This window comes from Lissotriton helveticus, chromosome 10 (genome assembly GCF_964261635.1).
Source record: "Lissotriton helveticus chromosome 10, aLisHel1.1, whole genome shotgun sequence".
Lineage (NCBI taxonomy): Eukaryota > Metazoa > Chordata > Amphibia > Caudata > Salamandridae > Lissotriton > Lissotriton helveticus.
The window spans coordinates 1,128,946,376-1,128,973,498 of NC_136071.1; the positions used below are offsets into that span (position 1 = coordinate 1,128,946,376).

General features: G+C 43.9%; 1 protein-coding gene across 4 annotated transcripts in view; it reads right to left on the reverse strand.

Annotated features, from left to right (window-relative positions):
* CNOT10 (CCR4-NOT transcription complex subunit 10) overlaps positions 1–27,123 on the reverse strand; it is a 517,759-nt gene that overhangs the window by 477,122 nt on the left and 13,514 nt on the right. For all 4 annotated transcript variants that reach the window (XM_078663928.1, XM_078663926.1, XM_078663927.1 and 1 more), the window contains exons 2-3: positions 20,510–20,604; positions 16,753–16,914 (exon numbers count right to left, since the gene is read on the reverse strand). In XM_078663928.1, coding sequence (XP_078520054.1) covers positions 16,753–16,914; positions 20,510–20,604 — 257 coding nt within the window. The remainder of the gene's footprint in view (positions 1–16,752; positions 16,915–20,509; positions 20,605–27,123) is intronic.

The following is a 27,123-nucleotide window of genomic DNA, read 5'->3' on the forward strand; positions in this document are numbered from 1 at the left end:
AATTATTGTAAACAGCCAGGTCATTTTATAAACGAGTGTGCAGTTCTGAAACACAATATAGCTACCGGTAAGACTAAAGAAAGACCACGTCCGCCTAGACAAGAACAAGTACCACAGACTTCTCAGACACCACAGAATGCACAACAGACAGTTACAGCACCGCAGCCTATTGCTGCAACACAGCATGTTACACAGCAGATGTACCAGTATGCACAGTCCGAGTATCCAGAGTACAGCAGTATTCATGAAACAGCCTAGAGAGGGAGGTAGGCTTGCCTCTCATCGAGATACCTGTAGATCAAGAGGGTCCCTATGTTCACAGTCAAGTATTAGGGAAAGACAGAAAGTTTTTGATTGATACAGGGGCAAGTAGGACTACTATAAGTCACGACGAGGTTCCAGGGGCTCCGCTCTCAGGCTCTAGAAATGTTTCCCTTGGATTTTCAGGAAAGCCTATTGTTAACGAGATATCAAAGCCAGTTTCCCTAGAAGTAGGTCCATTGTCCCGAACTACTGACCTGTTACTTACAAAGTCATGTCCAGAAAATCTGTTAGGTATTAAGACATTGAAAGAATTAGGTGCAGTTATTTGTTGTTCCCCAGAGGGAATACGTTTGTTTTTGCGTGACTTCAAGGGTCACTATGTATTACGTGATTTTGATCCAAGATTACTGAATGTTCCGCAACATCTATGGGCACAAGGTCCAACTGATGTTGGGTTTATGCAAATCACACCCCATCGTGTGACTCTGAAACCAGGTGTAGTGTTACCACGAATCCGACAGTACAGATTGCCACCTGAGGCTGTAGCAGCCTTATCCAAAATTATTGACGAGCTCATTGCTCAAGGAGTGGTTGTAGAAACTGACTCCAATGTATGTAATTCTCCTATCATTCCAGTTATGAAACGTACTGATCCAAATGCACCTCCAGTATATCGATTAGTGATTGACCTTCGAGAACTTAATAAATGTATCATTCCCCAGTACCCAGTTGTTCCAGATATTTCTTCCCTATTGACAGCTGTTGATTCTGAAGCCACATTTTTTACAGTCATAGACCTTAAGAATGCATTTTTCAGTGTCCCCATTCATCCAGACAGCCAGTTCCTTTTCGGATTCTGTTTAAATGGAAGGAGCTATAAATTCACACGAGCTCCTCAAGGTTTCACAGAAAGTCCTAGCATTTACAGTCAAGCACTTAAGAGACAACTAGACAATATTCACATGCCAACTGACACTGCCCTGCTCCAGTATGTCGATGATCTATTGATCACAGCCCATTCTGAACGTGACTGCGAGCGTGCGTCACTTACAGTTCTGTATTTCTTAGCCGAGATGGGGCACAAGGTGTCCCCTTCGAAGCTTCAATTCTGTGTCCAGCAAGTGATCTATTTAGGCCACTTACTGTCCAAGAGGGGTAGGCAGTTGACACCCGACCGTATCCAGTTAATAGCAAGTCTTCCTCAGCCCAAGACCCAGAAAGAGGTACGAGCTTTTATCGGCCTCACTTCTTATTGCCGACAATGGATTCCTCAGTATGCATTCCTAGCCAAGCCACTGATACAGTTAACGACACAGGAGGCAGCCGTATCGACTGTCCTCCCTTGGACATCTGAACATACACTTGCTTTTAATGAGTTAAAGAAAGCCTTATGCCAAGCTCCTGTTCTAGCTACACCGAACTACAGTAAGCCTTTTACACTTTTTGTCACAGAACGTGATGGTACAGCATTATCTGTTCTCACACAAGATCAAGCAGGACAATACAAGCCCTGTGCTTATTTTTCTAGCACATTAGATCCAGTAGCCCAGGCTCTGCCTGCGTGCCTCAAGTCCGTTGCAGCCACAGCACTAGCTATCAGACAAAGTGATTCTATAGTGTTAGGACACTCCCTGACAGTACAAGTTCCACACTCCGTGGAAGTTCTTTTAAACCGAACACAGACTCAGCACTTGACAATTGCACGTTTAACAGGTTATGAATTGACACTGTTCCAGCCACACATAGAAATCAGACGCTGCAACGTTCTAAATCCTGCTACACTGTTACCGTCAGTTACTTCAAATCCAGCCACACATGACTGTGTGGAAGTAGTTAACACTATGACAAAGCCAAGACAAGACTTGACAGATATTCCATTACCAGATCCCGACCTGACACTTTATGTGGATGGTTCATGTATGAGAACTAGTACAGGAGAACTAGTAGCCGCGTATGCAGTGACTACTGACACTGAAGTTATAGAGACACACCGTATTGACACTCTGTCCGCTCAAGCAGCAGAGCTAGTCGCTCTGACCCAAGCCTGCATACGTGCCAAGAACCTGAAAGTTAATATTTACACAGATTCACGTTATGCATTCGGAGTCGTACACGACTTTGGAGTGCTCTGGCAGGAGAGAGGTTTTATGACTTCTCATGGAACCAAGATTCAGCATGGTCTCCTCATTCAAGCTCTGTTAGAAGCAATACATTTACCGACAGCTATCGCTATCATGAAGTGCAAAGCACACACGAAGGTTACTGACATTATTTCCCAAGGTAACGATCTAGCAGATCGAACAGCCAAGCTCACAGCTCAGACTCCAGACATTCCAGTTAACATGACACTGACGCACACTCCAGATCCGACTACATGTATGACAGTTAAGGACCCCACTCAAGATGTCATAGATATCCAGTTACATGCTACCCCCGATGAAATCAAGAAATGGTCCGAACAAGGAGGGGTCCAGACAGATCAGGGATGGTTGACGAAGGGAAAAGCCACATGGTTTCTCCCCGACTCAATGGTTCAAGTCATTATTAATACCGCACATAGTCCTGCACATTTAGGAGAAAAAGCTATGTTAGACAGTATCCAGAACATTTGGTTCAACACGCATTTACGAGCTGCAGCCAAGCAGAAAGTCCGTACCTGTATGATATGTTGTCAGTTCAATCCAGGTAAAAGTGTCCCGGTGGAACAAGGGGGATTCCAGCCTCCTGACCACCCTTTTGAGGTCCTCCAGATGGATTATATTCAGATGGAGCGATGTCGAGGTTTCAAGTATGTCCTTGTGGTGGTATGCGCTTTGTCCAGGTGGACAGAGGCATATCCAGTCCCAGATTACACAGCCGCGACCACTGCCAAGCAGCTGGTTCGTGAATTCTTCCCCCGTTATGGACTCCCTAGGGTCGTGTATTCAGACAACGGCCAGCCATTCTCATCTGAACTCATGAAGCATGTTTCCCTTCTGTTAGGGTACCAGTGGAAGTTTCATTGTGTACGCCATCCTGAAGCAGCAGGTCTCGTAGAGAGACATAACCAGACCCTGAAAATCCGCATCGCCAAAGTCTGTAAAGAAAAAGGTGTAGACTGGCTAGTAGCTCTGCCAGTCGCCCTATTCTATATGCGCATGGTCGCACATTCCAGATCAGGTCTGTCCCCGTATGAGGTCATATTCGGCCGCCCCCCGAACATGTGGGGTACACCTAGACCCCGAAGTATTACAGATGTTTCCAGTAATATGCTGACAGATTACCTAGCTTCCTTGATGTCTGCCCTACACTCTTGTCGTTCACAGGTTGCCGCCGCATTTCCAGACAATACCGAGGTGAAACCGCATGAAATCGTTCCAGGATGCCTGGTCCTTGTCCGGAATTTTGATCGTTCAAGTCCGCTGGAGCCTCGCTGGAAGGAACCGAAGCAAGTCCTTCTGACCACCCGTACTGCCGTCAAGTTGGAAGGCAGGAAGGGGTGGGTGCACCTGTCACATGTCAAGAAATTTCACGGACTCCGACTAAAAACTGTTTCCAAGAACATTTCCAAGGATTGTCAAGATTTTAAAGACTGCCAAGATACTATTCTTAAGGACTGTCCCGCAAATGACATTGATATCAAGCCCTCCCTGTTAGAGAAAACTCCGCAGCAGGAGTATAAGTTGAAGCTCCGGTCTAGTAAAATAAGTCAGCCAGTTTAATTGTCTAAGTCCTCCCCTAGGTGAAACGGTTAGACAGGTTTCTGACATGTATGAGATAGACCCCCATAGTGAGAGAGTTAGTCAAAACTCTATCAGATGTATCGTTATTTTATGTTTTCTTCTATTTTTGAGTTTGATGGTTACCTGCACAAGCTATGCATTGCATTTATGTTTTCCAATTTCTCATGTAAATAAGTTTTCTAATGCTACAGTAGAGCACACATTTAGTGATCTGCCTCCTCACGAGCTATCCTATCGTCTTGCTATGAGAAATAACACGTTCATCAGAATGCTACACTACTCACACCAGACCAGCAATGCCACTAATTGTTGGGTGTGTGGTCGACTCCCCCCTTTCCAGACACCGAAGGGAGTTCTGCCACTCTTTCCTTATCCGTTTTCACACAATGGTTCTTGTGGAGCATGGTCCACGTTAACGTCATCCTCAACTGATATGTCCCTTCTGAACAGTACATGTTTTCCAGACAAGCAAGGTCTTTCCCATAGAACCGGGTTAGATCTAGAAAATGAAGTTTATAATTTAGGTAATTATTCTTCGAATTTTATGGTCCTGAATGTTCAGTCTGATACCACTCCAGATTCACCTGCTATTTCGGTATTACCAGTCAAAGGCGAATTATGTGTCAGAAAGAAAGGTTCCGCACATGTAGGACATAGTGATTGTACTACTATTGTCAAGTATAGTGACAGTGGGAAATCTATTTTCAAAGCTTCACGTCATTCTTATTTTATTTGTGGTCAGACCGCATATGTTCGTCTGCCCCTCGATTGGGATGGAACATGTTACATTGCCTTCCTACTGCCACCAGTTTTCCTAGTCCCATCTGATTATCATAGAAACACACATCTAGTACACATTAGACATAGAAGAGAGATCGAGTCCCCGATTGTCGATCAAACTGAAACTGCTCTAGAACAGTATACAGACTTCAATAGAGGTTTCTTCTTCTTTATAGGACCTATCCAGAATAGTAAGTTAATCCGTAGGTTAACCAGAACCCTTGAAGCAGTAGTGAATGAGACTACTTCTGCTCTAGGTAATTTAACCGAAGAGCAATCTGCTATGAGATTTGTCGTGCTCCAAAATCGTCTCGTTCTTGACGTCATACTGGCCGATAGAGGAGGAGCATGTAGAGTCATCGGATCTAGTTGCTGCATTTTCATTCCTAATAACGCGCCGTCTGTTTATTCAGCTATAACCAGACTTCATAAAATTGCCCATCAGTTACACCAGAATCCAGGCACCTGGACATGGTCCGGTTGGCTCTGGAGTATAATTTCTGCCTGGGGATGGAAGGTATTGTCATTCCTAGGTATAGCAGTAATGATCATATTCAGTTGCTGCCTCTGTTTACAATGTGGCCCTGCGATTTGCGGCATTTGTGCTACATCCTGTATTCCAAGTCCCCGTCCTAAATCCCGTTCCAAGACAATTCGAGACGAGCAAATGATACTGTATGAAATGATAGATGGTATCATGAATATTGATGTTTCCTGATGGAAACGTAGTGACAAGGAGGGAATGTGGAAAAGTAAATTTTGCCATGTTATGTGTCCCTACGTGTTCCCCATCTTATGCTATATGTGCATGATTAATATGCATATGTATTCCCTTATGATCGATTAAAGACGCAATTACAGTTGTGTCCATCTCTAGTATGCCAGTTTCCAGTTCTCGTGAAAGCTACGAGTATTAGGCCTATGTAAAGTTACGTTGCCACGTTTCACAGTGTGCACGTTAATCCAGTAAAATCCCCGTTTCTAGGCCTCAAAAGGGCCCGGACACCAGATTCAGCTCCTGTCTCCTGAACCCTCGCTGAGGAGCGATACAGCCCCCACCTGTATCCCTGACCCTTCACTTACTTCCTGCCTCACAGTGCCCGGCTCGGCCTGGCTCTGCCTGCCAGTCTGCCAAGAGTATGTTATGATTCTAGTTATCAGTCCAGCTCTCCTTCTCTGCATTCCTAAGCTACTGAATCGCATCAATAGTTTCAGTCATCGTCTAGCCTTTACGTCTCCATGTAAGAGAAATACTGTATTAATGGTCATTTAATATTCCCTGCACTCGCACTACATGTAGAATAATGCATGCACCAGTCTTAGAGTCTGTTAGCCTTTGCCCTGATAACTTTTGGATTCTATCAACATGTTCTCTAAACATCAGATACTAGATAGTGTTTAGGTACATGTCGCTCTGACACTCCAGACTTTCGTCTCCTCTTCTAGCGCAGAAGTCATAGCCCCCAGCTTCTCCTAGTAACACGTCATTGCCAGTTTGCGCGCACCACTAGGTAAGAGGTCCCGGCTCCTTAGGTAGCCCCCTCCATGTTTCCGCCCCATTTATGACATATTCTGTTACGTTTACATCACATGTCTATGTACACGCCTCTTGTTACACCTACTTTCTGCCTTATCTTTCGCGACTGCTACGAACCCCACCCACTGCTACGCCTACTGTATGTACTGTAATGCAATTGTTTTAGTATATATACTTGTGTACTGTTATTAAAGTTAGCGCGCTCATTCCAGATCCTGCCCGACAGCTGTCGGGGCCCCCCTGCCAGGCTAGCCATCCCAGATCTTCCCCGTGCAGGTTGTCCTGTTCCTGTCCTTTATGCTGTATTAAACCTGCAAACTCCAGCTACCTCGAATCTTGACTCTTATTTATTGAGCTATCTGTTATTGTATATCTAGTCAAAAATAGAGGTATTATTTATTTATTTACCACAACATAGGAGAGCACCTTCAAATACAGGAGTTCGTCAGTCCTGCTCTACAAAAAAACGAGTTTTTTAAATTTATTTTTTTGCAGAGTTTTATATAGCGCGAACTAGACCCGAACCGAATCAGGTATCAGAGCGCTTTACATAGCACCAGTTTCGTTACACGAGGACACAATTTTTTTTTTTTTTTTTTTTTTAGGCACGGGGAGATTAAGTGATTTGCCCAGAATCACAGGAGGTTTTAAGCATCGTTACCGAGACTCGAACCCAGATCCCCAGGTCCGAGGTCGAGCGCCTTAGCCGTTACATTTTTGCTCCATGTATGATAAGAATCTAGCCCACATATATGGTACGACTCCTGACTTGCTTCTTAGTTCACCAATAGCATTGTCATCAGCTCAGGGGCTGGAATGTTTTTCAGTTCATATTTAAAAATCACTTTTTATATACATATTACTAAAGTATGACGTGGTAGCACGCGGTCACTTACAGACAGCACATTTTCCATTGAATGTTTACATTCTTGCCGGCTAACATGCCATTTTACTGACAAAACTATATAGAATATAAACAAGTGTGTGAAAATTAGGTTTCAGCAAAAATATTCATCATTTGCACATCACCTATTAAAATGGTAAGATATATGTTCATCCTATTAACAGCTGTGTCCATCACATAGAATTTAAAAAAAAGTGTATTCATAATTTCCGAAATACATATTTTGAAATATTAATACAGTTCACTTACAAACTGTTTAAATGTGTAGCCTACTGGAATAGGCCCTAAAAATTTGCTTGCCCTGATAAAATCGGACTTGCCATATCCAGTGAGCGAGTAAATTTCTCAAGGCCTGAACCAGGCTATACCCGACTGATGAGCCCATAACTAGGGTGAAAACAGTCCTGGGTTGCTTGAGTTCTGGCAAGTCGGGCTGGACTGTTCATATTGGAGCAGGGTTAAGAATGGTTTACATATGGCTTTGTCCATACTGAGGTGGTTTGGTGTGCAAAATAATAATTGACTGGGATGCAGCTTCTATTAATTACCAGTGGCTGAGACCGAGTCAAGCATTCCATTCATAATTTTTGATTACTTCACACCAAAACCTCAACACCACTCAGTCTGGTTTCAGACCCAACCACAGCATGGAAACTGCCCTCATCACCACCATGGATGACACCCGCCTGACTGGATGAAGGAGATACAGCAGCCCTCATCTTCCTGTACCTTACCTCAATGTTGGACATGATCTCCCACTCCATCCTCATCCAACACGTACAAGACATTGGAATCCAAGGACACACTCTCCAATGGTTCAGCTCCTTCCTCAATGGAAAGATTCAGTGAGTCAGCATGGCACCATACACCTCGGACAACCATGACCACATTTGCGGAGTTCCGCAAAGATCATCTTCGAGCCCGACCCTTTTCAACACATACATGTGCCCTCAAGCTAAGCATCATCTGCTCTCATTACATTAACGTCCTCTCCTACGTCGATGTCATGCAACTCATTCGCTCACTCACGGACAAGGCGGCCAGTACCCGAACTTCAATTCCTGCATGAGTTAAATCACTCACTCGATGTAGACCAACTTTCTGATGCCGAACACCAACAAGACCAAAATAGTTAATTTTGGGAAGAGCACCTCACTGTGGGACTCCACCAGGTGGTCAACAGATGTAGGACCAAAACCCACTCCAAGCACCTCAGAATCATCATCAGACAGTAAACTCAACATGACTTTGCAAGTCAACGCCGTCACTGCCTCACACTTGCATACCCTGGAGATGCTGAGGAAGATTTTTAAATGGCTCCCAATCAGCAACAGGAACACAGTCACACACACCCTTCTCACAAGCAAACTGGACTATAGGAACACCCTCAATGCAGGATCAACATAAAACTCACTAGAAGGCAGAACTTTCACAACTCGGCGGCCAGGATCACTCTCAACCGCCCACGCTGCACTCATATCACACTACACCTGAAACAGCTCCACTGGATCCCCATACATAAACACTTTCAAGAGTCCACATAACACTGGCCCCGCATACCTCAACAATCGCTTCTGCTATCACATACCTTCCGGACACATCCGCTCGTCCGGACTCCTACATGCACACATCACACGCATGCAGAAAACCAGATCAGGCAGTCCAGCTTTCTCCTACATCCCTCCTAAAGTGTGGAGAAACCTGCTACTACATATATAAGCTTGCGCCCCCTCACTTCTTCAATTCCACAAGAAGCTGAAGACCTGGCTTTTTGAGAAATTTCACTAGGCCATAGACTTGGTTAGAATCATCCCCCTTCAACGCCAGTTCACCCTTCCAGGCAATAGTGTGTGCTACAAATCTGAATAAGATAACATAACAAAACACAACACTGGTTCTAAATCATTAATTGGAGAAGGATTTTTTTCAGAGGGAAAAAGAAAGGGTGATATGTGCTTTAGGAAAGAAAGATGTGGACTGCCGCTCATGCATGGCGATGAAAGGGGCAATTGTTTTGGACTCTAGTTGTCAGAGCATCGAAGTAAATGACAGAGACATAGCTCAGGAACGGAGGTGAACTTGCGGAACCAATTTCTTTAATGAAAATCAAGTTGAGCATGTGACTTTTACATTGAGTTGGTCCAATTACCAGCTGGGTTTTGCCAAAGTTATCCATGTTCAATGTTAAACTATATGCAGGGCAGCAAGACGAAAGGTTTTAACAACCTAGCAAAATAAAACAGCCCCAAAAAACAGAACAGTGAATAGGCACTGGCAAAGACAATAGATTTTGCCTTTATATTGTAGAACTATGCTGTTGGTTTTGCCAATGTTTGTATGTAAAGTAAAAAAAGAAATCAAAGTACAGAACAAAACAAAACACATACCTTACGGTATCTCAAAACTGTACATTAAATTCAAGGTTTTCAATCTCCATAAATTACTTGTCTTATTTCTCAAGTACTTTTCACTCAGGAAACTGAACAGAATTTTAAAAGAAGACAGCATCAGAATGTAAAGGGAAATACTTGACAAGACCTAATTTACTTTCCACAGGATTCAGCATTTGGTCCTCTGTAGTTGCCCAGGGAGCAGATTTACAGGCCTCCATGACATGTGTCAGGCTAACTACTCCCTCTGCCCCAGATGCCAGCTAAGTAAGTGCAGCAGATTGCCTTCCCCCAGTTCAATAAATGCCTTTGTGTGTCGAAGACTGTGCTTTCACACAACCTGTGGGATGTCAGAGATAAAAAAACAACCCTTAAAGAATGCTCTTCAGCCATTCCCCAGCAAAAACATCCCTGTTGCTGTGCTTTTAGAGCTGAGGGGAGGGGTCAGTATATGAGGGGGCTGGTACTTGCAAAGAGAGCAGCGCATGAGGGAGTGTTAGAACACACACTTAACACTCATGGAGTGCTGAATGAAAAAGAGAAAAGTAGACCCCTAAATGTAAACAGTGGAAAGATACAAGTCAGCCAATCAAAAGGATTGGAAAGAGATTATGCTCCAGAGCAGGGGGAAACTAAAGTAGAGGAAAGTATGCCATCAGGTAAGAAGCAAACAAATCAGTGTGGCAATAAAATCAAGCAATGGGTGGGCTGTAAGACCACTGTAAATTCACAATAGGTCTTTCTCAACCATGCTGTCTGGTAGGCGAGACACAAAATGAAAAACTCCTTAAGAAGCTCTTTGCTCCTCCCAGAAGGCCAGTAGACCTACAGCGAGAAAAGGTTTTGGCTGAAAAGCTTCAGCCAGAAGAATGCATTTTAGAGATTTGGGAGCATGACAAGCACTGATAAATATAAACCTAAGTAGGTCTTTAAGATGACCCCCAGATGTCCCCAATGCAGTTACATTATAAAATGATTAAGCAACATCTGATAGTTAGGCAGAATGTAGTAGGGAAGTAGGCAAGTTTAAGAGAATACTAATAATCGATAGCATTCTGACGTCAAAGGTATTAAAAAAAGAACAAAAAAAGGGGCCAGACTTGCAAATGACACGAGGAAAACAGAGTATGGATGAGCAGAGCAATGCTAACCCAGGTTACACCAGCATGTGATGCACGACGGGCTATGATCATAAACCAAGCAAAATCCGTATGGCTGCAAGGGACAGGACTTTGGACAAGCTGTTCCTGTGTGAACAAGTGATGCTTACAATTATATCGTATGAGCAGGGACAATTATTGCTAATTGTATCTGAACAGGGCCAAACTGTATAAAATGGGGAAAGCTCAGACTCCCACTTGTAAGAGATGCAGTTCCTTCTCTAATACACAGTGGTCCTACCCAGGGATTCCACATTATTGATAAGTGGTCCTTAAAGATTTAAGTGATGTCTTGGGAAAGGAGATCCTGCGCAATCCCCAGTTTGTGCTGCTTGGTGTCTACAGAGACATAGACCTCTCATGGAAACGAATATTTGCAATGCAATAGGTCTCGCATTAGGAAAGTTTGAGTTAATTGTCCTGTACATGACAAATTTGTTATTTATGTGTTATTTTTGAAAATTCTGAAATTAATAGCTTTGTCATTTACAATGGTAATACTTTTATTTTTTGACAATGTGACACCTATAGCATTTTTAATGCAACACGTTTTGTATTTACGTGACTTAGAATTATTGATTTTACAAATAATGTTTTTTTTAATAATTCATATTTAAATAAAAGTTATTGTAATTTATAATTGCAATAGCTTAAACTGTTGTAAATAACTTTTGTGAAGATTATGTTCAGTGTATTTTATCGTGACAAAAATATAACAGAAGTGAAATATCAAAAATAAATTGTGACATTTGTAATAAAACTTAAAACATTGAGAGAACATATTTGAACCAGTTGTTGAATGTTTGCACAGATTGATACTGTGGTGGCGACAAGTGATGCTGTGGCGTTCAGTGATGCTGTGGTAGCACATAGAGATGTTGTGGTGCCCCTGAGTGATGCCGTTGTTGTGCGATAGATAGAGTGAGGGCGATAGATAGATAGAGGGAGGGCGATAGACAGATAGAGGGAGGGCGATAGACAGATAGAGGGAGGGCGATAGACAGATAGAGGGAGGGCGATAGTCAGATAGAGGGAGGGCGATAGACAGATAGAGGGAGTGCGATAGACAGATAGAGGGAGGGCGATAGACAGAGTGAGGGCGATAGACAGATAGAGTGAGGGCGATAGACAGATAGAGTGAGGGCGATAGATAGAGTGAAGGTGGAGTTGGAGGGTGGATTTGTAGATGGAGGATGGAGTTGGATGGTGATTTTTGAGTGTTGACTTGGAGGGTGGAGTTAGAGGGCAACTACCGCCATTTTACATTTAAAATGGTAACATCCATGTGAAGCACTCAAATGGGGAGAGGATGTAGCGGATGTATGACGTTACAACGCATGCTTTTACCACGCATGCTGTTACAACGCAGTTTTTACAACGCATACCATTACAACGCATAGCGCTTTGGGGTGCTGGATAGTGAATAGTTTAATTTACTATTCCAACTCCAGTCCCCGTGGACACTAGGGAAGGTGTTGGATAGTAAATTAAATCTATTCCCCATCCTAGAGCGCCCCCCAGCGCAATGCGTTGTAATGGTTTTCGTTGTAAAACCTGCGTTGTAATAGCACTGCGTGGTAAAAGTTGCGTTGTAAAGGATGTTTCCCGGATGTAGCCTACCAGCTGGGGCGGTCGATCTCAAATCTGGGGAACGGGTTAGAGTCTTGGCAATGACGCTCAACACCCTGTGATTCTGGGCAAATCACTTAATCTCCTCTTGCGTAACAAAAATGAATGTGTCCATCTGTAAGGAAACTGGTGCTCATCTACAGCGCTCTGATACCAGAAACCTTCGGGTCAAAGTGCGCTATATAAAAGTAAGAGGGAAAAAATCTTAAATAAACAAGATGGGCTGTAAAAGCCTCTACCAAGAGAGCAGGATATATGAACTCTGCCTGCCTCGCCTCTACCTATGCCTGTGCATACGTTTTAGAACACCTGTAGCTGGGTGGGCGGCCAGTTCAATTAGTAAACAAAAAATCTGACTTTACAGGGTGCGACAGTTTTTCACACTAGCGCCTGACACCCTCAAGAAACTAGCAGCACTTTCACTAAGAAGAGCATCTACCTAACAGCACTACTTGTAATAAGGTATTTCCTTCAAATAGTGAAGCAAAAAAAAAACTATATTTACAGACGTTATGAAATTTTACCTGAGTGACAAAATTGTAACATTATACAGGTTAATCAATCCTTCGAGCTCTTCATGGTAACTTGGAAATCTTTCACAACTGATTGGCAAGCAGGTCTGCTTTTTCTCCCAATCTAACCTGTGGTCATAGTAAGTATCACGTATCACCTGTGAAATTACTGCCCCCTTTTTTTAATTAACTCCATCACATACCAGCGAACAGAGGAACATATCACACACCTTAGAGTTGCAGGACCACGAACAATAAATGTCTTACTTAGTTTACTGCTCACATTTAAGAAACGTGTGCTTGTCGACAGTTTCTGCTTTGTTTGCCACACTGTACTATCAGAGCACACGTCTGGAGTACGTATTGGATGTGTTTTTTTTATGTTTAAACCTGACCCTGAACATTTCCCTCATAATATCTCTCCAGCATATCTGCTCAGGTACCGGTGCAAGAAAAAGCAATATGTGACGAAAGCAGCAGACACAGGCAGCAGTACTGTGATTTCCGGGCTCTAGCACAAAGACAAAGTAGAAAGTAGAGAGCAGAGGGGATAGAGAATTAGATAGAGGCGGGATGAAACGGAGAGCGTAGAACTGGGGTGGGAGATGGCGGGGGTGTGGGAGGTGGGTGAAAAACACTGAAAAAATACACTTGAGAGAGATGGGAGAAAAAAAATCTCTGCGAGGGACGGGAAGTGTACCTTTGGGAAAGGGAGGCTGTGAAAGTAACACTGAAAGGAGGAGGAGAAAATAAATAATTGGGGGCTTGCAAAGAGAGAGTGACTGGAAAGATGAGGAGACAGAAAATGCCTACTGCTGGGAGAATGAGCAGAAAGAGTGGGTCAAATATTGCAGAGGTGGTAGAAAAAGGCACTCTAGAAGACAGGCACTGTTTAGAAATGATTAATTAGAATAAAGTGTAGAACTTCGAGAGAGAGATATGGGAGAATGAAAGAGACATTCGCACCAGGAAAAGACTCCAGAGAGACTGTAGAGAGATGGACAAAAATATGTAATGGAGAATGCAGTAGGAGAAAGAAACATAAGAGAAAGGAGTTGTTGAAAGAGAAGGTGAAGAAACTAATCATTGAGAGCGGCAGATGGACAAAGTACAGCGCTGGGGAAAATTCACGCTTGAATGCCTGAAGTCGGAAGGGTGGAAGGGAACCTTTGAAGTGTGAAGCTCTCTCGGCATTGCTGTGGCGGGTCTGAAGCGCGTGCACGGGCACATGAACTACATGTAATCCGAATCCGCGCTTGGTTCAAAGAGTTTGTTTCAGCTACCATAGATCGACATCTGCAATGCACAAGCGCATTGGCAGAGGTCGACCTAAAAACAAATATGCTGTTCATTAGTCCTAGTGCAGACAAAAAGTAATATTGCACAATTATGGGGGTCATCGCGGTTACCCACAAAGGAAAACATGGTTCTTAGGTATGGGCACAAGCCCTCAGACCTCTACTTGGGACTGAGCACAGGTGCGCTTTGGATGCAGACCAACCTGCTCTAACTAAATGGAGATCAGAACAAATTTATGATCTTAGGCAAAAGACATGATCTTTGGGGGCCTCAGCACTAGCCCCGTGAATTGGGAGCTCTAGCCGAGCCTGTGAATAGCGTTAAGAATATGGGATTCATTATGGATGAATCTCGGTCTCTGAAACAAGCGGCCAAGGTGTCATCTACCGGCTTTTCAGTCCTGGAATGGTTAAAAAAGATTCTATGGCTGCTTCCCCTCCCAGCACGGAGAACTGTGATCCAGGCTCCTTTAATCTCAAGACTGGATTACGGTAATGCCCTGTATCTGGGAGCTGATAAGTCGACTATACATAGACTGCAAATGGTGCAGAACTCAACAGCAAGGCATCTTAATCGCATACCTAAGTTTGTCTCGGTCTTGAGGATTCTACAAGACTTGCACTGGTTGAAGGTGTCAAATCGGGTTAAGTTCAAAGCTCTGTGTTATATGTTCACAATCAAAACAAGGTCAGCCCTTAAATCGTTGAAGAATATGGTCCAGCTATGCCACCCATCTCGCCCCTTCCGTTATGCTCAACAGATCCGGTTTGTGGTTCCTAAAATCAGACTGGCGCGCATGAAAGGCTGGTCTTTCTCCCATCTTGTGCGAATTTATGGAATTCCCTGCCTGCCTACTTGAGAGATGAGACCTTCCTTCTCACTTTCCTCAAGGGTTTAAAGAACTAGTTGTTTTAATCAAGCGCTCGATGTTTTCTCTCTCTCTCTCTCTCTCTCTCTCTCCACCCTCGCCTGGCACAGGGAAACCCCTCGGGCTAGCTGTGCACTTTACAAATTTTGGAATAATAATAATATGAATGTATGCATGGAGGCCGAAAAAGTGGTCTATGCAAGGAGAGGTTGTCATCTCAAGTTTGAGAATTTTATGGACTAGAACTTGTGTACCCAGATATCCTCATTACCCAGAAATCACACAACGAATAGCTCTGGATTCAAAACCCAAACCCATAGGGGCCCATGAGCATCACTGGTATGGTCCTAACAGTTACAGTATAAGTGCATCACTGTCCCACAGGGCACACCCAAAGGATCTTCCACTTGATAATGCTGTAGAGTATACTCTGAAACTTGCATGCCAATCTAGTAGCATGCCCGTTGGAAGCATCTTGTAATATGCTTATTGTTTTGCATTCATTCCAGTTCAAGTTCAGAAATTTGTATAGCGCACTACTCACCCAGAGGGTCTCAAGGCGCTTGAGGGATGGAGGGTGCTTTACTTATCGAATAGCCAGGTTTTTAGCTGCATTCTGAAGGAGAAGTGGTCCTGAGTAAGGCGGAGGTGAGTGGGGAGAGAGTTCCAGGTTTTGGCCGCTAAGTAGGAGAAGGATCTTCCTCCCATGGTGGATCTATGGATGCGTGGAATTGCGGCGAGGGCTTGATTGGATGATCATAGTTGGCGGGTGGGAGTGTAGAATGACAGTCGAGTGTTGAGGCATTCGGGTCGTATAGGGGCTTGTGTGCGTGGGTGAGGAGACGGAACGTTATTCTCTTGTTGACGGGGAGCCAGTGGAGGTCTTTCAGGTGACTGGAAATGTGAGCTTGACGGGGGATGTCCAGTATGAGTCTTGCTGAGGCGTTTTGGATGCGTTGGAGTTTGTTCTGTAGTTTGGCTGTGGTTCCGGCGTAAAGGGTGTTTCCGTAGTCCAGTCTGCTGGTGACCAGTGCGTGAGTGACCGTTTTTCTTGTTTCGGTGGGGATCCAACTGAAGATTTTTTTGAGCATGCGTAGGATGTTGAAGCATGAAGATGAGACGGCGTTGACTTGTCTGGTCATCGAGAGGGAGGAGTCTAGGATGAAGCCCAGGTTGCGTGCGTGATCTGTAGGTATGGGTGCTGTACTCAGGGCCGGTGGCCACCATGAATCGTCCCAGGCAGAGGGGGATGATCCTAAGAGGAGGACTTCCGTTTTGTCCGAGTTTAGTTTTAGACGGCTATTCTTCATCCAATTGGCTACTTCTTTCATTCCTTCGTGTAGATTGGTTTTGGCGGTGTTTGGGTCTTTGGTGAGGGAGAGGATTCATTGAAATTTAAATAAAAAAAGATTGGCCAAAAAAATATTCCTGGTTGATCTGCATAATCAGTTTGATCCATCGATAAGACTTCAAAGAGTGAAGACTGTTTCTCATACTTAACATTACTCCACCAGAAAATACTGCCACACTTTACATGGGCAAGTATGCATAATCCTGAATGTGGTAAGCACTCAATGTCTCAATCAACCAAGAATTTTCACCATCAATGTAATTTGAAATGAAACAGGAATAGAAAATACGTCTGGCTTAAAAGTGATGTAGACAACTACATGCAATGTAACCTTACCTGGTTCTTTAGTTGATGAAGTGTTTGTTTTAGATTGTCAGTGATGGTCTGTTCACTTTTATAAAACTCTGCAACAGCAGTATTTAAAAGTATTTTATAGTCATCTTTGTTGATTTCCTGAAGACAGCTGAGATGCTGCAGACATGCTTCATAGTTTGCAGCCTGGCAGAAATAGAAGTACAATAAATAAACTGAATGCAGGTGATAGGGATCAGGTTATGTAGATCATATGGCAATACAGAGATAGCATGAAGTTTATTTTTGCACCAGAAATACTCAGTTACGTATGCATAGCTGTGGGTCCCAGAGGTCTATGGTGCATGCACATTACCACTCTTAAACCAACCACCACTTCATAAACAGCTGGAAAGGGAAATTATGTCACAATAAGGTCCTAATCAATGCAAACCAGCACAAAAAGAGTCGGAATGGAGAGGGAGTGCCAACTTCCAAGAAAGATGAAATATAGGCGAGTACAGTTAGACTCAAGGAGCACATTAATTCCCTTGCCCATATGGTGTATGGAAATTCTGAGTCACATTCCAAATGATAATAACCACATGACCCAAAACCCAGGAAACAGATTTGCGATCCCCAAGAGACAAACATTTGTAAATCAAAGAGGTAGCTTTAAATATTGGTTGCAAGATGCTGTAGTCCCTTGCAAATAAGCTCAAGTTAAATCATGCCTGGATGCAAAGTAGTGTAGCAATTACAGGAAAAAGGGAAAAGCCTTTCTGTCATCAAAAGCATGGAACAACATCTGTGCAATGTAAGAAATGCAGCCATTAAATCAGATTTTGCATTATCTTCTCCCAAATCACCCTCCAACACACACAAAATCATTTAATCCACTTACAGGTCTACTATTTGTCAAGATAGGCTCTTGAACCTTATACACAGCAATTCATCCCCTAAGCTTTAAAGTCAAACTTCTATCCTGTCTAGGGTAACCAATTATTCTTGTGTTCATCGATCTGTCATTTATTCCTTCTTTTGACATCCTTTAAACCATTCATATTTTTGCCATTATTTGAAGTATTTTTTATGTTAGACATATTTCTTCCTACACGGTTATTTACTATGGCTTACTCTTTTCTATCGCGTTCACTAGCCAATTCATAAAATTCCACTACCGTCCTGCTAGGATTTGGACAGTTCGACTAATGGTTAGACAGTAGTAAAAGGACCGTAATCTAGTTGTAGCAGAGGGTGGTTTTGTTGGGTCAGAAGATTCTGGTTGGCAGATAAAAATGATATGGGGTTGGAATGATAAAACGACATTCAGGTGCTGAGTTAAGAGTATCTTTACAAACAAGCCTTTGGAATTTGTAGAGGACCCTCTTTTTTTGCCATGTGTGAGCCAGCTGGTTATTGGAGGAAGAGGTCAGACTATGGCTGGGGAGACTGTAAAGTATTCTTATTGTGTCGTTTAACGAAGTGTCTGTGGCTTTAACCTGGTAACTGTTACTTTCAGCTATACTGGGAAACCCAATAGACAATTACAATATTGCAATGCTTCACTCCTCTAGCGCCACACCATGAGATAGCTCTCTGCCCATGCTTCCGCCCTGGATAGGCATGTTGAATATAGGATGAAATTAAATGAGGCATTTATAGAGAGCTACATATACCAGGAGGTGTCTAGACACTACCTTCAGAACGATCAGATAGCTTGGACTCGCCCTTTAAAAATCCAAGTCTGAGAAAAATGTAGGCCTTTTCGATGGTCCATTATACACATTGAGTAAATTATATACACCATTCCTTACGACGACGACGGACCCCAGGGATGTCGGCTAAAGGGCTGTGTTACCAATATAACGTTGCGAGGTGCTTGTGATTGATGCGGCCGGCCCCGGGGGTTGTAGGCCAATAGCTGTGTTATTCCAAGAGTGTGTAATAAAGGTCTTTTTTAAAAAAAAAAAAAATTAAAACTCCAAGTCTTTAGACCCTTTCTGAATTTTAACAACTTCGTTTCTTTTACCATTATTGTTGGCATGGAGTTCCAGAGTCTGGTCGTGATATGAATGAACCTTTTTCCCCCCATTTGACCTTTCGGGACCTGAGGATGACAAGGATCCCACAATCCGCTGACCTAAGTGGTCTAGCCGGGGTGTATGGTTTCAGATACCGTGACATCTGCTCCAGCCCTAGCCCATGCAATGATTTGAATGCTATGGATAAGGCCTTAAACTGGATACACTTAGCAACTGGCAGCCACTGCAGTTTAGTAAGGCCCTTAGAGGCGGAATCAAATCTCGTAATCCCCAGAAGTACCCTTGCTGCTGCGTTTTGTGCCACATGGAGCTAGTGGATACTGCGCTTATTTGCACTAGTGCACAATGCATTAAAGTAGTCTAGCCTAGATGAACTGAGTGCAGTGACGACTTTTTTCCAAATCGAAGGGAATTAGAAGTATTTATCTCGGAACTTTGAGAATAAAGAAGCAGGCAGAAGTAGTATGGTTAATTTGAGCTTCAAATGACAAATTTGTATCAAATAGTACACCAAGATTTTTTATTTTGGCCAGAGGGATGACATGCAGATTAAATAATGTCGGGCTCAGGGTGGAACCCTGAGGTACTCTGCAGGGTAGTGAGAAGGATGGGGAGATAAAGTCTCCAAGAGCCACCGCTTGGGAGCTACCCGATATGACGGATGAATGAACTGGGCCCTTTTTCCTCTCACGTACCTCTATAAAACAGTGCATGAATAGCAGCAGTGCCAAGTTCACAGTAACATGACCAACCACATATCAGGCCCTTGCATACCTCACCCAACTATTCCCACATAAGTCACACTACATACGCACATCGTTTCCACCAATATAAAGGCTTGCCAGTAATCTCTCCAAACAGTTGTACAGCCATGATTCACACTTGTTGAAGATGCGTGCTACACAAGGGCCAGACAACATTACAAGAGGTTAAATTCAACAGGCGATCACAGGACATGCTTTTTCAGGACAATAATTCAATAATTTGTGTAAATATGTGGGGACTTGATACAAGAATCAAGAAGAGTGTAAAAGCTTCAGTACACAAGCTGAGAAAAGAATGTTTCATACCACACTCCTACATCAGCACACAACACTAAGGCCCTCATTACAATGTCGATCGGACCACCTCCAACAGGCCGTCGGTGGCTGTTCGACCGACAGTCAACCGTGCGGCCCGACCTTTGGATTTCAATACAGTCGGTCGGAGCACAAGCGGTCAGATGGAAGACTGCCGCCTCCACCGGGATAGTAGATCCCAACAGGGCGGCAGTCTGAATCGCAATCCCTGAGTAACGGCAGTGCTGAGACAGGCACCGCCATCTGGAGTACAAAGTCTCTTTCACACAGCCTTTTCATGGCAGTCCTGACAGCCATGAAAAGGCTGTCCGAAAGGGATTTTGGAGGCCCCAAACAGGGCTCCCATCCCTCGTGGGCCACCCACTCACATCCATGCACCGTGTGCTGTGCACCACATGGTGCATGGCACACGGTGCAAGTATGTGCACAAAGTTCTCTTTTACACTGCAGCTACCGCCAGCACAGCAGTCCCATCCTAATTCGGTGGTTGGACAACTGACTACTTGTCGGTGGTCTCCTGACCACCACAATGGGGGTCGGCAGTCCAACTGCCGACATCGTAATAAGGGTCTAAACCAGGGATTGGATTGGAACAAATATGGAAATATTTTTTTAAGCAAGCTCATGCCTGAAACAAAGTATGCCTTTCATTTTATTATAAGCCTTCCAAATCCTTACCAGAAAAGCTTGCAATGCGCTATTTGACAGCTCCTTTTCCTGATCGGTGATTCCAGAGCAAGTGGCAGAAGCGTCATGCTTTTCTGTTCCCTGATCTGGAAATACAAGCAAGAAAAAATTTCACGAAGATCGAAGCTCAAATTGATGCAAGCATGTTCCTGTCAAAATACTGTCTTCCTCACTCTGTATTCAATTCACTATTATCATATCATACCTAGTCCATATAATAAAAATATATTGCATACACTTTCGCTTATCACAGATCACCAAAGGTTAAATCATAAGGAGGGCTTTAGGCTTACATTTTTTTCATTTGCTTGATTCTTGATGTTTATTGGTAATAAATCAGTCAGTCGAAAAAACGTTCTTTTGGTTGCACAAGTAAACATACAAGTCACATTATTAGACTCTTAACAAGCCATTGTACATAATACAGCAAGTAAAAACACAGAGAGTAAGTACAAAATATGGGCTCAATGCCAAAGTATAAAAAACCTCTTAGGTCAGTCATCATATCTGGCCGAAGACAGGCCAGTCCTTATCAGGTCCTTACTTCTTCCAGCTGGTATGATCACAAGTGCAAATAAAAAATAGCGATGATTTTCACAAGATCCAATGAACATATATACTCCCGACTTCACTTTAAAAATCGGACTCCGACACAGGAATAAGCTTTTGCCATTTAGCTGTTGTTTATTTTTCTTCCGCTTGACGCGTTTCGGCACACCTGATATATATATATATTAAAAAAAACAAATGACATACAAACCATACAACCTACATAAAATCTTTTCACAGGTAAAAAAGAAAGAAAAAAACAGCCACAGGCTGTCCCTAAAGTGCTGATGCCCGCCCAACAAAAAAATCTAATTAAAAAAACATATTTTATCTTCAATTAATAGCAAATTTTAAGAAGAAACAAATATTTACACAGTTGGGGAGTTAAGTTGTTACAAGTAAACCTCAGTCAGGGAGGGTGAATGCCGACGGAGCAGGCTGGGCAACTCTATTTTTATGTCTCTCCCTTCTCTACTCCAGTTTGGCATTGCCAAAGAACCGCAGCCAACCGTCCGCCAGCCCAGTCTATGAGCAGCCGGAAGCTGGTTTTGGCGGGTCTGCCCCTCAGCCTGCCAGTGCCGGTCCTTTGCCTGACCCCTTACCAGACTGCTGCTGACTGCCGCTCTCCGCAGCCAACGGCCCATCGACTGGTTATGAATAAAAGTAAGGCCGCTCGCAGAGGAGACCTTGACCCGTTTTGCCTGTTGCTGCACGGAGTCCCGTAGGACTTTGAAACCTGTGTCTGGAGCCCCGTCGGGCATTGTCATCTGCGTGGGAGAGCTGCCGTGCAGGAGGACGGGACTGCGAGGCCCAGCAGGCTGTGCGTGCTCCATCGAGCACACCTGCCGCCTCTTCCCGTGCCTCCGCCCCCTGCTGACCTGCTGACCGCTGATAACTCCTCGCGGCCCCCGCTTCGCGGGAGCCGCTCGCAGAGGAGACCTTGACCCGTTTTGCCTGTTGCTGCACGGAGTCCCGTAGGACTTTGAAACCTGTGTCTGGAGCCCCGTCGGGCATTGTCATCTGCGTGGGAGAGCTGCCGTGCAGGAGGACGGGACTGCGAGGCCCAGCAGGCTGTGCGTGCTCCATCGAGCACACCTGCCGCCTCTTCCCGTGCCTCCGCCCCCTGCTGACCTGCTGACCGCTGATAACTCCTCGCGGCCCCCGCTTCGCGGGAGCCGCTCGCAGAGGAGACCTTGACCCGTTTTGCCTGTTGCTGCACGGAGTCCCGTAGGACTTTGAAACCTGTGTCTGGAGCCCCGTCGGGCATTGTCATCTGCGTGGGAGAGCTGCCGTGCAGGAGGACGGGACTGCGAGGCCCAGCAGGCTGTGCGTGCTCCATCGAGCACACCTGCCGCCTCTTCCCGTGCCTCCGCCCCCTCTATTTCCAGTCAGCATAAGAACCGGTCTAACTACGCGTGGGCGGGACATCACCCGGGACAAAGCCCGGACTAAGGGCGGACCCTCTGAGACCCTCCGAGAACCGAGGACACCGGACCGGACATAAACTCTGGTATTTACTTCGTGACACTTTAGTTTTAAACCCTTGTGCTTTTGTGCCCTTACAAATCATTGTTGTGTTTTTATATATTCAGCTACTATGGCTGAAAAACAGGGAGCACTGTTAAACAAAACTCTTGATGACTATTTTGCTAAGGCTTCCCCAGACATGCCTTTGGAGATTGTTTTGGCAGAGCGTCGTGTTGAGCGTCGTCGCTCTGTGGAAAGTCTAAAAAATCGGCGCTTGTCACCATTCTCCATACCTCCTGCGAACACTAGTGTAAGTTCCCAGCTAGCTGACGTTATGGTCCACATAACTGACAGTCAACTTGTGGTATCAGCTGCTAGTACTCCCTGTATAACTAACTCCCCTCAACTGGACACCATTGGTCCCGATGTTACTTCACACACGAGTACCCCTAATGCTTTAAGATCTCCTATTTCTAAACCATCAAAAATAGTGTGTACTAAAGTAAACAAACCTACATTAGCCAATAGGATACACAGGCCACCTCCATGTAAAAAACGACGTAAAGAGGGGGTTCAAGCGCAACCAAAATCAAGTCATTCAGACTTTGGAAAAAAGGCTAAGGTTCCCGTAGCTAGTATTGTTACTACTCCAGCTGCTAACGAAGGGTGTATTACTATCGCATCTCCGCCACCCCCTGCTATGTTTACAGACACGGAGGAAATTATGGAAGTTTCTGTGTTGCCTAAGGTGCCTATTATAGTTCGCGATTCTGCCACTCTAGACTCCATAGAAAATTTAATTAACACCTACTCCGCATCGATCCTGGAGAGGCTGATTGAAGTGGAAACAAGGCTAAGCTCACTCGAGCGTGCACTGGGAAACAAGGGCGAATTAATTTCTAAGACATCGAACTTAGTAACGCAAAAAACATCTAGCGTGACCAAGCCCAGCCCGGCTGCGCCGGCTTCATCCGTTAATTCCACTCTGTTGGCGAATTCTTCCACTTTGGCGCCTAAAGGGAAAACTATAACATCTGTCCAACTAATTCCACCCCCAAAAAATTTACAAAATAAATCGGCCTCCGAGCCAGCTACTGTTACAGCTAAACCTTCTAATGCCATAGCTAGCAGCTCAAATGAATGCCAATTGACGGAGGTGAGGGGACAAAAGCCAAGTTGGGGAAGGCCCAAACCGGTCCCAAATCCTGAATTACCACCAGAGGCAGTGCCCTTTGTGGTAGTCTTTACAGGGGTTCCGGTGCTACAAACTAGCAAGAGGGAGGGTTTCGCAACATTAAAAAACAAGATTATGCATTGGTTAAGTCTATACAGGCCAATGGCACCGCATTTAAATGGTGAAATTGTCCATGTTCGACGCCTCCAATGGTTGGGAAGCAGACCAAAAAACATTGAGGGTGACGTAGTGGTTGTAAATTTTAGGGATCCAAATGCAGTGCAATTTGTCCTAAATTGGCCCTCGGGCACTTCAAGTAACTGCATAATACCCAGACCGTTGACATACTTTTACCCTAGGTCTGTGGTTTTTCCCCTTCAGCAACAACCAGCACCCCATATAACATCTCAAACTACGTTCTGTCCCTATCCACCAGTGATGCAGAGGGCTGGCAATATACATCAGATAATGCAACCACCTTTTAGACCTAATCCCATGGAGCCCTTCTATCCCTTAAACCCAGTACCTGCACCTGATGTTTTTGGTTGGAATTGTGTTCCATATAGGCAAAACAAATTTAATAATAGAAGAATGGACCACTTAAAGCCCTTCACCCCCTTAGAAACCACTAACAGATTTGACATTTTCAGCGGTCTAGACGACTGTGACTGATGCCAAATGTCTAAAGGGCTTGATGGAAATGAATTGTTGAATGTCAATTTGTCGGGGGGGTGGGGAGGAGGGAGTGAACTTTGTTTGCAAAGAACTGGTGTTAACATTAATGAAACCAAACTTTTGGAAAATGTAATTGCATTACCTGTGTCGGTACCAAAAACTGGGGATAGCTCAATATTAAGGTAAAGTGTTGTACCCCTAAATGAGTTGATGCTTTTGGAATCTGATGCAACTAGCCAAGAATGCTATATTACAGTGCCTGTGGAGGAGGGTAATATACTGACGCAAAGAATCTTGGAATCACGGCAGCCCATAAAATTGGTTTCCTGGAATATAGCTGGGGTATCAAAAAACCTAAGGGATCCAGAATGGGCAAGTTTTATTGACACTTTTGATTTCTGCATGTTGCAAGAGACTTGGTCAGTGGAAATTACACACAGGCTAGGTTATAAATCATATGGTATCAGTGCGATTCCCTCTAGGAGTGGAAGACCCTCAGGAGGGCTGTTGATCTGGGCAAAAGTTAATCTAAAAGTGAATATAGAAGTGATGGATACTAATTCCCCTGATATACTGATTTTGAAAATTAATGCTTACAAAGGGAAAAAACTCTATCTGGTTAACGTTTATAACAGACCAACAACTACTAAAAGAGAATCATCCTTACTAACCCATCTTGACTTCCTACTGGGTAACTTAGACACAAGAGAGAACTATGTCATCATGGCAGGCGACTTTAATTGCAATTTTGAGCCCATGATAGGGTTTAGCGACATCTTCTTAGAAGAAGATGAGGCAAATGGGATCCCTGTTTTAGATGGCATTAAACCAGTTAAATGTTCTCCTTTAGCCTTCCAAATGATGAGACTATGTGCAGAACACTGCACTCGAGCGTGTAATGGACGGCTACCATCTGATACTAAGAAGAAGCCCACCTTTTATAGAGGGAACTATAAAAGTAATATAGATTTTATCATTACCTCAGTGTCATCATGGGAATTTCTCCTTGACATGGAGGTAATAGAAAGATTAGAAAGTGATCACTTTCCTCTAGCCCTTCAAATTAAGGATTCCCTATTTGGAGACGCAGCTTCCCCTCTGGCTGGAGAAGTAACCAATGGTGATCATAATGAGATACATATTAGCAACAACAGACGTTCCCTTAAATGGCCACTAATATTGGGCAATGGTGAAATTATAGCAGAAATTTACAAGCTCTTCGCTAGCATCTGTGGAGCATATTTAAGTGATACCTCAAAGGAGGGGAATGGTAGTCACTTTACGAAAGTACACCAACACTTTTTTGATGCTTTAAAGCCCTTAGTTACTAAGATGCCGAAGAAAGGGCAGCAGAAGACACACAATCTGTCCCATAGCAAACCGTGGTATAACAAGGATTGCAGGGAATCCAAGAGGGCACTTTTAACCGCGATTAAATCGAAGGCACAACCGGACATTATGTCAGCCAGGAACAATTACAAATTGGTCCAAAAGGCATGCAAAATGGCATGGGAGGAAGCAAAATGGGCAGATTTGCTGCACGCGGCAAAAACACGAGACAATATAGCCTTCTGGAGGCTGATAGCGAATGGGAATCATCAAGGCAGAGTGGTAAAGGACGTCTACTTAGACGAACAGACTTGGGTAAATCATTTTTCCAACCTTTACAAGGAATATGAGGAACCCATTTCAGATAGGTCCCCAAGTTATGTTATTCCAGGGGATACCTTGGATTTTACTCTAGGTGAGACAGAATTGGCAATAACCCAGATAAAGTCTGGTAAAGCCCCTGGGTTAGACAAGATCCCAGGAGACTTGTATAAACACGAATTAAAAATTTGGGCTCCTTATATTAATCATTTGTGTAACGAGTTATCCAGGAATCTTGACTTCCCAGAGAGTTGGAAGGGGGCTGAAATTGTTTTAATTTATAAGAAAGGAGACAGGATGGACCCCTCAAATTATCGTCCAATAAGCCTTATGGATATACTACAAAAAATCTACGCAAGACATATCCTATTTCGTGTTAATGACTGGTTGGACGAAAAGGCAATCTTGTCTAGATACCAAGCGGGATTTAGATCTAAAGTTAGTACAATTGATCAAATCTTCCGCTTTTGTTGCCTTTATTGGAAATACATCAAGATTAAAAAGGGTCAACTATATGTCGCGTTCGTCGACTTAAGGGCGGCGTTCGATTTAGTACCGCGTAATTTATTGTGGGAAACATTAAGTTTGGTAGGGATGCCACCCACCCTGATAGTGCAAATAAAAGAGCTCCATAGAGGCAATTTTGCCAGAGTACGATGGGGCCCAAAAGGCGAATTAACACCCAAAATTTCGATCGAACGTGGCGTGCGCCAGGGGTGTGTACTGGCCCCCACATTGTTTTCGCTATTTGTGAATGATATCCCCTCATATCTGGAGGGATGTAAAAATGATTCTCCTAAGTTGAACGGCGAAAAAGTCACTTCCTTATTATTCGCGGACGACACTATTTTAATTTCCCAGACAAAAAAAGGTCTCCAAGCTCTCCTAAATTCCTTTAATGAATACTGTATCAAGAAAGGACTGGAGATTAATGGGAAAAAGACAAAGTGTATGGTCCTAAACCCAACAAAAACTGATAAGGGCTGTCTAACTCTAAATGGATTAAAATTAGAATCAGTTCCGTATTTTGGATATTTGGGGGTAACATTGGACTCCAATTTTACATGGAAAGCCCAATTGGAAAAATGTA